The 14185-nt window shown below is 38.2% G+C and overlaps 1 protein-coding gene across 1 annotated transcript; it reads right to left on the bottom strand.

The window, feature by feature from the left end:
• Window positions 1–10599: 10599 nt before the first annotated feature.
• npy2r (neuropeptide Y receptor Y2) lies at window positions 10600–12528 on the bottom strand. The gene has a single exon (XM_084712627.1). It carries the CDS (start codon window positions 12502–12504, stop codon window positions 11392–11394), a length of 1113 nt encoding a protein of 370 aa, XP_084568753.1. The 5' UTR covers window positions 12505–12528; the 3' UTR covers window positions 10600–11391.
• Between the last annotated feature and the right edge of the window lie 1657 nt (window positions 12529–14185).

Below are 14185 nucleotides of genomic sequence, written 5' to 3'. Positions count from 1 at the left end.
TGTTTGTTTAAAGGCAAACGATGTAGGATTTTCCCCAAATCCATCCATACCTTGTGTTTTTTTTTTCCCCATTATTTTGCTGCTTTGCCGACCCAAAATGTTGGTATTTGACATCCTGTGAATGAGACTCAAAACAATCAACTATCTCTCTGGTGTATTTACAAAAGGCAACTGACAAATCCTACTTATTCTACCATTCAAGTGTAAGCACTGCAGCTATGCTAGCTACAAACCGGGGCAGTTTATTTTGGTATATTCAGGTGCATTTTTGCAAAAACGTGTCAAATAACATGAAACCTTATGCCTTTTCGCAAAAAACGGTGTGACATGTCACAGTATACAAAGCACAGGTGTAAACACGTTTAATGATGGCTGAATTCCATTTAGCTGCTTCAGTTTCAGACTCACTGTCACGCTGTCATGACTCCTGATTATTTAGTTTGATTAGACCAATCTTCAGGACAGTGTAGTAGTCTACAGAGTTTGGTTATTTGATTAGCGTCTCGTGTTAACTTTGAAGCACCTGATGATTAGATGAGTGGGACAAATGGCACCTTTACTCCTATTGGCACCCAATGTCCTGGTGACGCCATGTAAACTCAACCAAAATGTAAGTGTGGATGCATATTTCAGAGTGGAGAGAGAGAGTTTTTATCATGACCAGTCCAAGACACACCTGCACTTAAACAATGCTTTTTAATCAGCATCTTGATATGCCACACCTGTCAGGTGGATGGATTGTCTTGACAAAGGAGAAGTAAGTGCTCGGTAACACAAATTTGAACAAATTTGTGCTCCAAAGTGGAGAGAAAAGTCTTTTATCTTTTATTTCAACTTGTAAAAAATGGATGATACTTTCAAGCAGAGATTTGCAGGCTCTCAACCTGAGCTGAGATATAAACAGGCAGAAATGAGCCTTTTGTGTGCACTGAAAGAGTCTTTTACTTCAACTTGTGAAAAATAGGCTCCAGAAAGTGTTGCGTCAGCGTGCTTCCAAGCAGAGATTTGCACACGCGCAATCTGATTTGAGGTGTAATCAGTCAGAATAACCGAAAACACCTGTGAGGATGTGCAGGACCTTAAATGCTCCAGCTTTAACTTTATTGTCCCGACGGGGACGTCTGTCTAGCAGCCAGGTAACACATATAACACAGAGACTCAGACACACAAACTTGTGTACATAAAACATGATGAAGAATGAAATGATGAAGCCAGCAGTCACCCTGAGAGACCACTACAGTGATGTAATTTACCACGGCCTCTGAACAGACTGGGAGACCAGAGCCTTGAGACACAAATGTCTGAAAATGGGAACAAAAAAAAAAAAAAGAGAACACAAGGTGATGTAATACACCTCAGTATTGATCCTGTAGCTATTAGCAAAAGGCCACTTCTTTTTCAGTAGTCCATTAAGTATAAACAGATTTCTGTGGGTTTTATTCTCTCTGCTCTTTATAGTTCCTTGAAAGAATATTGGCCATCATCCATTAATTAAGTCGAACAACAATCCATTTTTCATTGAAGTAACATTTTGTCTTTTTAATGAATCGTTGGCTTGATCACTCAGCATCAGAGGACACATTTCAATTAAAAGATGGACAAGGAAAGGACAGCAACAGTACGCCTCTGCCACACGCAGTTACACAACTGACTCTACTGAATCTGAATCTGAATCTGCTTTATGTCAAATTCTGGTCAACATCCAAAGTTTCCAGGGAGTCAGGCTGACACTGAGGTAAAAGATCCACAAACTCAAAATATTTCCATTTGATGTTATGGTTTTCTGGTGAATAACCCCCTGAAATTCTCCAGTGATGCACTGCACACTGACAGCAGGGGGAGCTAAAGTACCATTTTTCAGCTCCTTGACCATCACGCATGACAACAGGAAACAGTGTAGTTAGTGGGTTGTTTTGTTTTGAGTTTAGGAGTACAGTCTGTTCCAGGTGTGTATATATAGCCTGTTCAAAGGAGAAATAAGAAAACACAGAGAGCAAATGTTTAAAATGGGTGGGCCGGCTGCGGTGCAAATTCAAAATCCTGGACAGAGTTGTCTTCTCCCTCCTCCGAGACTCAAAGCTCAGGCAGGAACGAACGAAGGGTTATACTTTTACAATAATGAGCGAGCATGTTCCTCCTTAGCATGTAGTTTGATTGACTGAGAATATCATTTTTAGAGACTTATTGTTAAGTCTATAAAAGCACAACAACACAAGCCCAAAGAGATGTTTTAAAGCTGCATTAAACACATTTTTTTATTCAGTAAATCAAGTGAAAAGTGTTGCTCACAGTCACAAACTCACAGAATCATCATCCAGTTCCACAGAGCGGGCTTTACGGATCATACGTTTTATGATTTCCTCTGAGCAGCTTGAATTAACTACCTCAAGAAGGCTCAGATAAATTCTATTGTGTGCTCCCTGCACCGCCAAACAGAAAACAAAGATAGCTCGCAAGACCCAGATATTTTTCCTCCAGGGCTGGACCAGTCCACAGAAACCATTGAATCTGGGGTAGGCAGTTTATTTTTGGTGTCACTTGGCAAAAGTTCCATAATAACCTTTCAGATTTTCCTGTGTGATTCCTGTGTCTGTATCTGCAGAGACCCACCCCTCTGCCTGTATATCCTTATTTTCCCATTATTTTTGCTGTGCTCAGGATGTTAGGACCGACCCAAAACGCCGCTATGTGATGTCCTGGTATCTTTCTAGTGCAAATACCAACAGCTCAGACAAATCATACTGAGACTTTGGCCAATCACATGTTGGTAAGACATAGCTGGTTGTACATATAAAAAATAAATACATATTTTACCTGTAGTGCTATGGAGATGTCTGCCTTCTCTCAAATATAATGGAACTTGACAGCAGATGGCGAGTAGAAAGAAAATAGTTCTGGTATATTCTACTGTCAAAAGAAAGTAGTTCCTATGTGAAACTGCTCACAACAACGTCTGTGGATTATCTTAAATAACTGGGTCATGATTTCTGTAAAGAGACACTGCTGTTGAGTTTTTCAAATGTATTTTTCGGTGCTTTTTGCACCACAAGCTGAATGCCATTTATTTCCATTATATTTTCGAGACATGGCAGACATCTCTACAGCCGATATCTCAAAAACTCAGTAACTCACACCAAAACAATCCAGATGGATGAATAGCTCTACAGGTAAGAGCAGCTACAGTATTAAAAGACAATATTATGCCAGGCCTGTGCGAGAAAATTAATTGCAGCTTTAACATCCTATTATATCTGTCAAAATATTTGTCAAAAAATAACGTGACAAGCGCACAAATTTGAAAATTTGGCAGTTTTAGTTAATACATGATGACACAATGAATATTCTGACTAATTGAAGAATCAATTAATACAACTAATTTTCGAAGTATTAGTGTATTCTTATAAATATGATTTATAGTAACAAGACTCCACTTAAATGGACTCTAGTGACTTAAACAGCATGAGGCACCATTAACCTAAAAGACTATGTATTTTAAATGAGTCATCTCTAATGAATATGCTGTCAAAATGTGTTTCACAACCGGCTCCACTTAATTATTTCACAGTAGAAATACAATTAATTCACAAAATCGATACTCCGTCCACTGAGAAAATGCTATTAATCAAACATTAATACATGCTGATCAAAAGCCAAGAGACAGACGCAGGGAGTGACGTCAGGGCTTTCTCCTATGAAAGCTAAAAGACAAGACCATGAGCAAACAAGGAGGAATTTAATTAGTTTCAAAGCCATTGTTCATTTTACTTGATTAGCAAGTCTCCTCCTCCTGAGGGAACACTTTGTGGCAGCTGTTCAATAACATCGGACATTTAAAGAAACAATTATTGATTTAGTGCTGAATACACCCATGAATAGCTTACTAAAAACGGAGATGCAGAACTAATATCCCGGTCCCTCGGCTCCTCACGTACACACAAAATAAATCAGTGAGGACCTGGTCAACAGGAAGGGCTCTTCAAAACCTGAGCACCGGTGTAATCACTGTAAAAGCAAATAGTGGTCATTAGGATGCTCGCTGCAAACAAAGACGAGCCGGGGAGGAGGAGGAACTCCTCTGGTCTGCCTAATAAGAAAGCCTGTTGCAGTTTCCTTTTGAGCCCATTATGCAAACACACATAAACATCTGCATCCCTCTGCAGCTGGAGCTCAGACCCCATGAAAACATGTCAAGGCTGAAACGGTAAGCAAAGAAAATGCATCTGTAATTGGTGGTATGTACTGAACATGTCAGTTTCTCCATGTCACATGTGTCATAAATTCATATTTAATTTTATGTTTATTTCTGTATTTCAGCATGCATTAAATTTCACCACCAGCATGTCCATTAGATGTCCATTTAGCAACACTTTAAGTATATAACACTGGTAAAATGAATACATCCCACTCAAAAACAACACAGATCTCTGCAGCTTTGTCAGTTTTCCAGTCCATTTATGTCTGAATCCTGACACGTGTCATTAATTTAAATTCCATAGACAACCACCAAAATAAAAAGAGGTTTGTGAAGACAATCTAACATCTAGTATGTCAAACAGGTCCACATGTACAATATATTCAAGACGTGGCATCAATTAATCAGATTATACATTAGTTTTATAGTCAGGAGCCGATCAATCTTTGACATTTTTGCTCAATAAAAGCCATGAATGATTCATTTTCTCTTAACTGACTGATTGTTTTAGCATCACTTTACTAATATGTTAGACATAAGCACTTAAAGGCCCAGTGTGCAAGATTTTGTGGCTACTAGCAGTTAGCCTGCAGATTGCAAACACCTCATCTCCCCCTCTCCTAGCATGCAGGTAAAACCACAATCACTGCAAAAACTCACAAAAACCTGAAAGGCCGTATCTAGAGCAAGTATTTGGTTTATCTGTTGTCAGGCTTGGGGAGTAATGGATTACATGTTAAATGAATATATAATTAAGATACACACAAAGAAAAGGTAACTGTATTCTATTACAGTTACAGATAATAAAGACATAATCAGATCATAGATGCACTTGGTAGAAATGGGGATAATTAGCAGGATTACAAAATACATTTAAAGTAAAGAACAATACACCACCATAACAACACTTCAGCACCACTCTGGTCTCCAGTGAAATATAGTTGGTCTTACCATGCCAATTCAATATCATGGCCTCTGGTGGAAAGTTGTCTTTAAATCAGAAAGGGGGAACAACATCAAAAACACAACAGACGTTTATAGCAGTTTACTTTGCACTTACAAAGGAAGGAGCAATTAACAATGAACCTAACCACAAACATGAAACTTTATTTCAGGCTAAACCACTTCAACATATTTGGTATTGAGGTAATTCACAAGTAAAGTAATCAAAGTTATGGTACTTAAATACTGTGATACTTAGATTAGGTTAAGGACTACATTTTTAACAGGTAAGTAGACTCCATGGAGGAGAACCCACTTCCTCTGTAGATATATAACGGCTCATTTTAAGGTAACAAAAACAGAGTGACTCTTATTTCCAGGTGATTCTACACTAATGAAGACATATTTATAAATATTATGTTAAATGTTTGCCATATACTGACAATAGATCCACATAAATCTTACACACTGGACCTTTATTAAGCCTGTACTATATCAGATCGTTGCTGTGATGCACACTATGCTTAAATCAGTTTAATACAGCTTACTGTTGACTTTTGTTGACTTTAGTGTAGCTGCTTATTTATAGTTCCACTTAAAAGTTCATTATAGCATCCTACTAACTGCACTAAATTGCAATGCATTATTTGGACTTATTGATTACACCATTAGCATAGCAGGTTAGGCGCAGTATAATGTACTAACAAACACCCACATGTGAAAATGTACAAATACGTATTCAAGGCACTCGTGCCTTTTTGTGTACACAGCATGTGGACCCTGATGCACACTGGCTTGATAAATTAAATTAAGGTCCTTGCATCCTTGATGATAAATTCCTGATTGTTAACGGCAGCACATTTTAATTGTGTACATTTGGTTTTCAAAGTGGGACGCGGCCCTTCCCAGGGGTGCTCCAAACAGATTCAGGGGAGGCTCGGTGGAAGTGAGCTAGCTAGCTAAGTAGTTAGCAAGTTTTTTGCATGCATTAATTTTATTTTCACCACAGTAAGCCCTACCATGCTCTGATTGGCTGTGAGCGTGAGTGTAGACTGGAACTTGGGAGGAGTTAAGCAAGGCGGTTGTAGTAGATGAATAGATTAAAAACAGAATTTTCACTCAAGAGACCAGCCTTTGTTTCTCCTGTGAACCTAAATGTCATCTTTATCATTTTTAAGACTTAGTTGACTTATTATTTTCAGTTTCCAGTCACAGCTTGGTCAGGATTAGGCACAAAAACTACTTGGGTAAGTGAAGGAACAAGAACTATTTGTGTAGTTTTCACAAAAAACTATTTAAAGGCACAGAAACTTGGATAGGTGTAAGGCTCTGGCAGTGGCCTATAGTAAGTTTAAGAACAAAAACTACTGATGAAAAAATCATGTTTTATGGTTAAAACAGACCCTTTCACAACATCAGAAATGCTCTCTGGTAATCGCACAGACACTTCACTGGGGCAACAAGAACTAGCCAATCACAGCACAGTAGGGTGGGATCAGGTTTCACAGTCTTGGAGGGGAAAAAATAAATATGTTTTACTAATATTAGCTGTGACCCTTTATGAATATTGGAGCACTGAACTTAGGAAAGGTCAGTTGTTGATTGTCTGCGATATCAAATATCATAATTATGATCCTATCGATAACCAGGAACTGAGCAAAATAAACAAGTAAACTAAGTGGGACATCTTTCACTAAGCTTTGTCTGAGGGGAGGCCCACAGTCACAGACTTTGAAAACCTCTGCATTAGACAATCATGTTTCTTCAACATTGATTACACATTCATATTTCCAAATATCTACAGAAGCTCTATTTCTTCATTTCCCAGCAATGAGGTGTGATTGTTCTCAAAAGCAGCAACAACACAAGTATGAAAACATACATATATACAGTATCTCATCTAATAAAACAAGATGATATTGATGGTATTAAATGACATATAATCAAGTATGCCAGGTCAACTGAGCTGGTTTTGAATGACAGAGAACAACCACATGATAAATTATGCAGAGACGTTCACTGCAAAAATGTACAAAATTGAGGTCAATGTACATACATTTCATACTGAACCAGTCTACAGCAGATTTGGGGGCTTTCATGATACAAAAAAAAAAAAGCCAGGCATTAGCCCCGGTTCACACTTAAGTCCACCAATTTAACAAAATAAAAGCACTATTAAGGCTGATTCACTCGCTCATACTCACAGAAAGTTGCAAAGTAATTACTGTAATGCATTTTGGAAAGAGATTTCTTAGATGTGAACCTCTTACGTTCCTCTAAAGCAGCCATTCCCAAACTTAAGAATTCCACGGCCCAATTTGAAATCTGAAAGTTTTGCGCAGCCCACCAAAACCTTTCCTAATTTTTTCTTATTTCATAAACAGAACAATTTTATGTGAACGTGGGTATACAGCAGTACAGTGTAAAATAATAATCCATCCAAACACAGTCTGTAAACTGGCAATGATGAGGTATTTTATCGACCATGATTCCCTGCCACTGTATGACATTATTTCCTGTTTTAACAAACATCTGTTAAAATAGATTAATCCTATGACTTTGTTTTATTAGTTCTGATTACCCTTTAAAATGTAAATATTTAATTATTTAATATTTTACTGCAATTTTTAACTTAATTACAAAATTATTTTGCTTTTAATTAATAGAAAAACTTTAATCACTGCCAGCTATCATGGTCACAGTGTGTTTTCAGATGCTTCAAATCAATCTGGAAAAACATTTACTATAATAAGGGTTAGAGGAGCAGATTCATATTTAAATGCATAAAATTGCAGCAATAAATTTATATGTGCATTTGTACTTAATAACGGAGGGAAAAGTAATAAATAAATATAAATTTAGGCTCAAAAATGTCCCAATATTTGGTATGAGCTAATCCAAAAGTAACTGAAAGTAATCAGGTTACATTACTTTAATATTAGGGTACTTGAATTAGGGTCACTGACTACACTTTTAACAAGTAATTAGCGATTGTATCAGAATACATTTTTAAAGTAAACCTCCCAAACCTGCCCATTCTGGACTACTGTAGAAACATAATTAAATATTTACATTTAAAAAGGTGATCAGAACTAATAAAACAAAGTCATGGGTTTTTAAATTATTCTTTATTTATGTTAAAATGTGTTTCAGTCAAATGAAACTGGAAAAACACTTATTATAATAAGTGTTAGAGGAGTACCTACGTATCTACTCAGATTTATATGATGAATTATTGTGTGTGGACCACTCAGGTTAGCTGAGATACAGAGTTTTTTTTTTTTTTTTTAAATGGGGTTAGGAAGTAGGTTACGTCAATTTATTTTCCATTTTTATCTGTAATTTCCAGTCCTGTATGTTATGAAGTTGTTTTTGTTACATTTCATCAATGCAGTGCAACAATAATCAGATGTAAATGCACAGAAAATGAAGGTTTCCAGAGTTCAACTCGAGTGGAGGTGCTCTTGAAGTAAGATCACAGATGATTTAATGGTTGATAAAAGCGACACGTGGACTAAATAATATGGTCAGGGTATTTAATCTCCGCCGATGTCAAGGTCTAGCTGTTCTGACCATTGACGTTCAGCAGTTCTGACTGTATAGTAAGTCTCTCTATCACCCACAGAAAGTGAAGCAGAAGTGAAACGCTGCACGATTTTCTGGGATATTCACGTTAATCAATCAAAGAACTGTCCCTGCATATTATGAGGAACCTTGAAGTACAGAATAGAGAATCTATACAGGACTAACTGAATAATAGAGAGAGAAAAATAATTGGCTTGAGATATGGAAATGCAAGAACAGATGTTTCATTTGATGTGATATAAATGTATGAATTGTTCCTATTGGTTTGTGTTGTGTGTGATATTATGAAAGCTCGTTTCTGCCAATGTGGCAAGTCAAAATGATCCTTTAAATCATTATAATGAGTCTTTTTTTGAGACTAACTCATTGTTTTGAGATACCAATTCATTATTTTGTGATATTAAATCATTATTCTGATATATTGAGTCATTATTTTGACAAAGTTTCTAGTTACTGATAGCATATATACTTTATTCTCTGGTTCTTCATAATGGTTTAGGTGTATGAGCGATCCTTTACTGCTGTGGTTCAAAATTAAATTGGATTAATTACACTCGATAGTTTGACACAGTAGTTTTGAGAGGAGAAACAAAATCATGGAAACACCTCACAGAAAAGGACTTTTATCCTGCAGTGACACAATCACAATCAAAAATGGTGCAGAAACATTTGTCAGCAATAAAAAAAACAAAACAAAACAGTTTGGTTTTATCAGCAGTGGCAGAACAGTAAGACAACCGTAACGTTCAGAGAAACTTTAGTAAGAAAATCAGCTCAAAGAAATAAAAATGCAGAGGGCGCCTGTGTAATGGACCCTCTGCTTGGTTCAATCTGCTCTTGCCGTCCTTTCTGTCTCCAGGGCTGCAGACCAATTAAGTCAAGTCAAGTGTTAGGAGATAATCAATGGGATGAGACACACCTGGACCCAGTGTGGCACATACATATAAGCCAGAGGAGCAGCCACTTCTCGAGGCAGACCTTTCACTACACCTCTGATTTAAAAGTTTTGTTCCTTTGTTGTTTTTACCGCACAACATCTGCTTCCCTCACTACTGCCTTTAAAACTCCCGCCATGTACTTTTTCACATGCATTTAGCTGTAATATGAATTCATTTGTTTAATTTGACACCCGTTTTTCTCCCAGTCTGAGAGACAGACTGTGACGCCTTAACAGAGCTCAAAAGGCCGAGCCATCTGTGCCCAAATTGAAGATTCAAATCATTTACTATGTCAAGAACAGAAAAATCCTAAATATATTAAGGAATATCCAGCACAGTCTGACTCACAAATACTTGTGTGTTGAAAAGTGTAGATTGGAATGAGGACTAGTAAGACACACCTTTGTTGCAGTGTTAATTTTAGTTTCTGTAAGGTTTAAGCCCTTCTTCCAACGCCACGTATCATTTTTATCGTCCTTCACTCTGAGAAGCCCACACAAAACACAGCTTCACATTTCCAAAAATGATTATCAATGAACCACAGACAGACTGTATAAAAGAAGTGGATGTAGCCACTGTGATGTCATCCATTGGCTTGTGGAACACCATTTTGAAGCCTCAAGTTTGGCATTTTGATCGTCACCATCTTGGTTTTTTGTGGAGCCAGAAGTGACCATATTTGGACAACAAGGTGGAGCTGGGGAGGAGTGAGGGGTTTAGAGTTAGATGCTGCGTTCTGTTAACCTTGAAAGTTGGAGCAGGGAATGACGTCACACCCAGGTTGCTGGCGTTCCAGCAAAGAAAGTCAAAAATAAATGAATAAATATTGTTTTGCTTTTTCACAATATGCATATAAACGGAAGACTGATTCCCAAATAAATAGCATTGAATAAATATGTTTATCTACATTATGTAAGCTAAGTACTTTGCTCCAATTTGCAATCCCACAGACTCTCCCTTCACTTTATCCAGCAGCTATGAAGCAAGACACAGGAACTTCTTGAACGTCTTCTGCAGTTTATTTATGGACAAACTGTACATTTACTGCCACCAGACAACTTCACTGCTAAACTCTAATTTCTCTATTCTGATCACGAACAACTGTCTACCCTCAGCGCATCCCCCTGCACAGAAAGATTGGCTGCTCGTTTGCTGCTGACATGAAGTCTAAATATGTCTCAGTGTGGCATGAACGCTGTTGTCATTCAAGCATGATGCTGTCAGGAAGTCTGTGGTGTAGCCAAGGGGTTACAGTGTCTTTGAGTACAATGCCGCACAAGACATTTTTAGGCGACCAAAATGTTACAGTTTCCTTTCATGCAACACACTCATTAACGTTCTAAAACACAGACAACAACCAAAAACAAGTCATTGGCTATTTAAATTGATACAGTTCAATTGATATGCCTTATTATGCCTCTATCGTGATTGACAGTTTGTCATGATAGCGACTTGTCAACTCTAAATGGAATAAAGTGAACATCATGCTGTATTGAGGAAGACTTGAAACTAGCCATAAACTCTTTAAGCAAATAAATCAAGTGAGTGATATGGTGATTTTCTCATTGACTTCTATACAATCTGCCTTTTTTTTTAGTAAACAGTGTCTCCCCCTGCTGGCCATTAGAAAGAATGCAGGTTTAAGGCACAGTTTCTGCACTGAGTTCATTTGTCAGACCAGGAGGCTATGTCCACTTCTTTTATACACTCTGTACAATAAACCAACTGTGCAACTTAGACATTTGTTGATTTGCACTCTGTACAAACCATGTGTCTATTGGTTTGTGTCTCTCTGCCTTTGCAGCATGTTGACCTCCTTCTGAAGGGCTGGTAACACTTACACACAGACAAAAAGGCTGCCCTGTAGTTGTTGTTCATCCACCCATACAGGATGGGATTGACAAACGTCGAGCACATAGCAACAATATGGAACACAGTGAAAAGCAACTTAAAGTCCTTCATGTACAACACAGTGCTGTCAATGTCAACAGCCAACTGGAACGCGTGGAAAGGCAACCAGCTGACTGCAAAGACCACCACCATGGTCAGCAGCATCTTAGTGGTCTTCTTCCTGCGCTGATGGCGGTCATTTCGACCTCCGCAAGCCATGTGGTTCTTCAGCTTATTCCAGATGCGGATGTAGGCAACAGAGTTGATAACCAGAGGTAAACCGTATTGAACCAGGAGCGCTGATATACTGTAGATGCTCCCGTTCATGCTGCTCCCTGGCCACTTCTCCGTACACACCTGAATAGATTCGTCCGGTGAAAGATCAAACGTCCCATACTCCCTGAAGATGGCGAGAGGGCTGGCCAACAAGGCGCTGACAGCCCAGGTGATGACGATAACCACGGCGCACATGTCTTTGGACATCTTGGTCTCCATGTGGTAGACGATGCTCCGGTGACGGTCCAGGGCGATGACGTTCATAGTGATGGTGGACACGTGCACTGCCATGCCTTGGGCGTAGGGCAGCATGAAGCACAACACCTGGCCAAACTTCCACTCACCGTACAGTGTGTAGACTAGCGTGAAAGGCAAACAGAGCGTGTTCACCAGCAGGTCTGCCACAGCTAAGTTTACAATAAAGAAGTTTGTGACAGTTCGTAAGTTTTTAAATTTGTAGACGACATATATAACCAAGGCATTTCCAATGACTCCAAACAAAATGATTGTGCTGTAAGCGAGGATGAGAATAACCTGAACTCCGACCAGCTTTGTGCTGTCGTCCAACTGCAAAAAGTTGTCGACATTTACGGTGTCTGTAGTCGAGCAGCAGTTGTAAGATTTCAGCTCAAGTTGTGAATTTTCCACATGAGTCGTGTTTAGTTGATCTGCTGGATCCATGGCCAACAGTCCCCATAAGTCACTCTGTAAAAAAACGGAAGGACATCAGACAGTCTATCGATTTCTATTCTTTAGAATATTTTCGCCGCTTTGCCATGACATTGAACAGCCTTTTCACATGAGAAACCACTCTTACATAAGCCAAATATCACTCTCACTCAACCAGACTCCTGACAGTACCAGTTGTGTTATTGTCAGACTTTGGTAAATCTTAACAAACACTTTAAAACATAGAAGTCACACCACAAACAAACTAATAGATTAAGGCAGCTGTAGAACAGCAACTCTATACATGGTTTATATAACTGTTATGCAAGACTGTTTGACAGCAATATAAAGAAGAAATATTCTAACTACAGGGTGCACATAGACCTTTGTTTTTTTAGGTGGGCCTTCTTAAGGTGGTCAAAACACATTTTGCTGTTAACCATGCATGCAGTGCATTGCTTAGCCTCCTACACCACGCCCTCAACTGCCATCTACTGTTGATAAATACCTCATACACCCCCACTTCATATAATCTGAACTATCCCTTTAAATTTTCCATCCAAACTGATGTGAGCATTTTATAAATTGGGATGCATTGTTATAGATTAAACTTCCAAAACACAAGATAAAGTGGTTAAATTAGGTCTTTGACCAGCTCCAGCACGCTGCTGAGCATAAATGCAACCCCATGTCGAATAATCTGAACAAATTAATCAGTTTAATGAAAATGTATTGTGTCTTCAGACAGCAGCGACCCTGTGGTAGTATTATCTTCAATATATATGTGTAGGACATTGAAAGGGAACATTTGTTTAAATTAAGATTGCACTAATGCAAGATCTAACTTGCATGACAGAGGAAGATTAATTATGATTTATGTTTAAACCACACGCACACAAGCCTTGCATGATGAGATGCGTGTATTGAAAATACACCATGAACCAGAATTAAAACCTGACATATTTTTTAATATTGTCCAGCACATTTTAAATGTGTACATTTTTGATTTGTCTTGTTAAAATAAGCTGAACATCACAGAGACACACTGCAGCTGATGCCCTCATGTCATTAATCCTGGGGCTGTTTCACAGTGCAAGTGTAAGGTGCAAAAAAAGCTGAGGAGACTCTGACAGCAGCCGTGGTGATTCTTCTGCAATATGGGCACATTTTCTAATCCAGGAGCTTAGACTGTCAGTCACCTCAAACTCATCAATTCAAGACCCGGTGCTCTGTTTGGTGCAGGTATTGACTTCTACTATCAGAAAGCACAGGGGCTTGGCAAGATATAGATATCATATCAATATTATCATATGAGACTAGATACTGTCTTAGATTTGTATATCTTTGAATTGTGATGTGGCTTTAGTGTTGTCTTTTCCTGGTTTTAAAGGCTGCATTAACTCTCCAGACTCTTGTAAGCTGTTCTATTGTTTTCCTTAAGTCATTTATATCCACATTGCTGATGATTATTTATCAAAAATCTAAGTAATTTAATAATTAATTTTTTTGTGAAAGCACCAATAGTCATCCCTAAAATATTGTCCGAGTATTGATAAATATTGAGGTTTAAAAAAAATCTGATATTTGATTTTGTCCATATTGTCGAGTCCTACACAATACAAATCTTTTTAGGGGGAGTGTTCCCTTAAAAAGATATTGGACCATCACATTCATCACATTCATCACATTGAAC

Source organism: Lutjanus erythropterus, chromosome 3, assembly GCF_056507025.1.
Source record: "Lutjanus erythropterus isolate fLutEry1 chromosome 3, fLutEry1.hap2, whole genome shotgun sequence".
NCBI classification, from domain to species: domain Eukaryota; kingdom Metazoa; phylum Chordata; class Actinopteri; order Lutjaniformes; family Lutjanidae; genus Lutjanus; species Lutjanus erythropterus.
This window is presented reverse-complemented; position numbering and strand designations above follow the sequence as displayed.

What these genes read in the sequence shown, in the direction of transcription:
- npy2r (XM_084712627.1), bottom strand. Translation starts at nt 12,504, where the DNA reads ATGGATCCAGCAGATCAACTAAACACGACTCATGTGGAAAATTCACAA.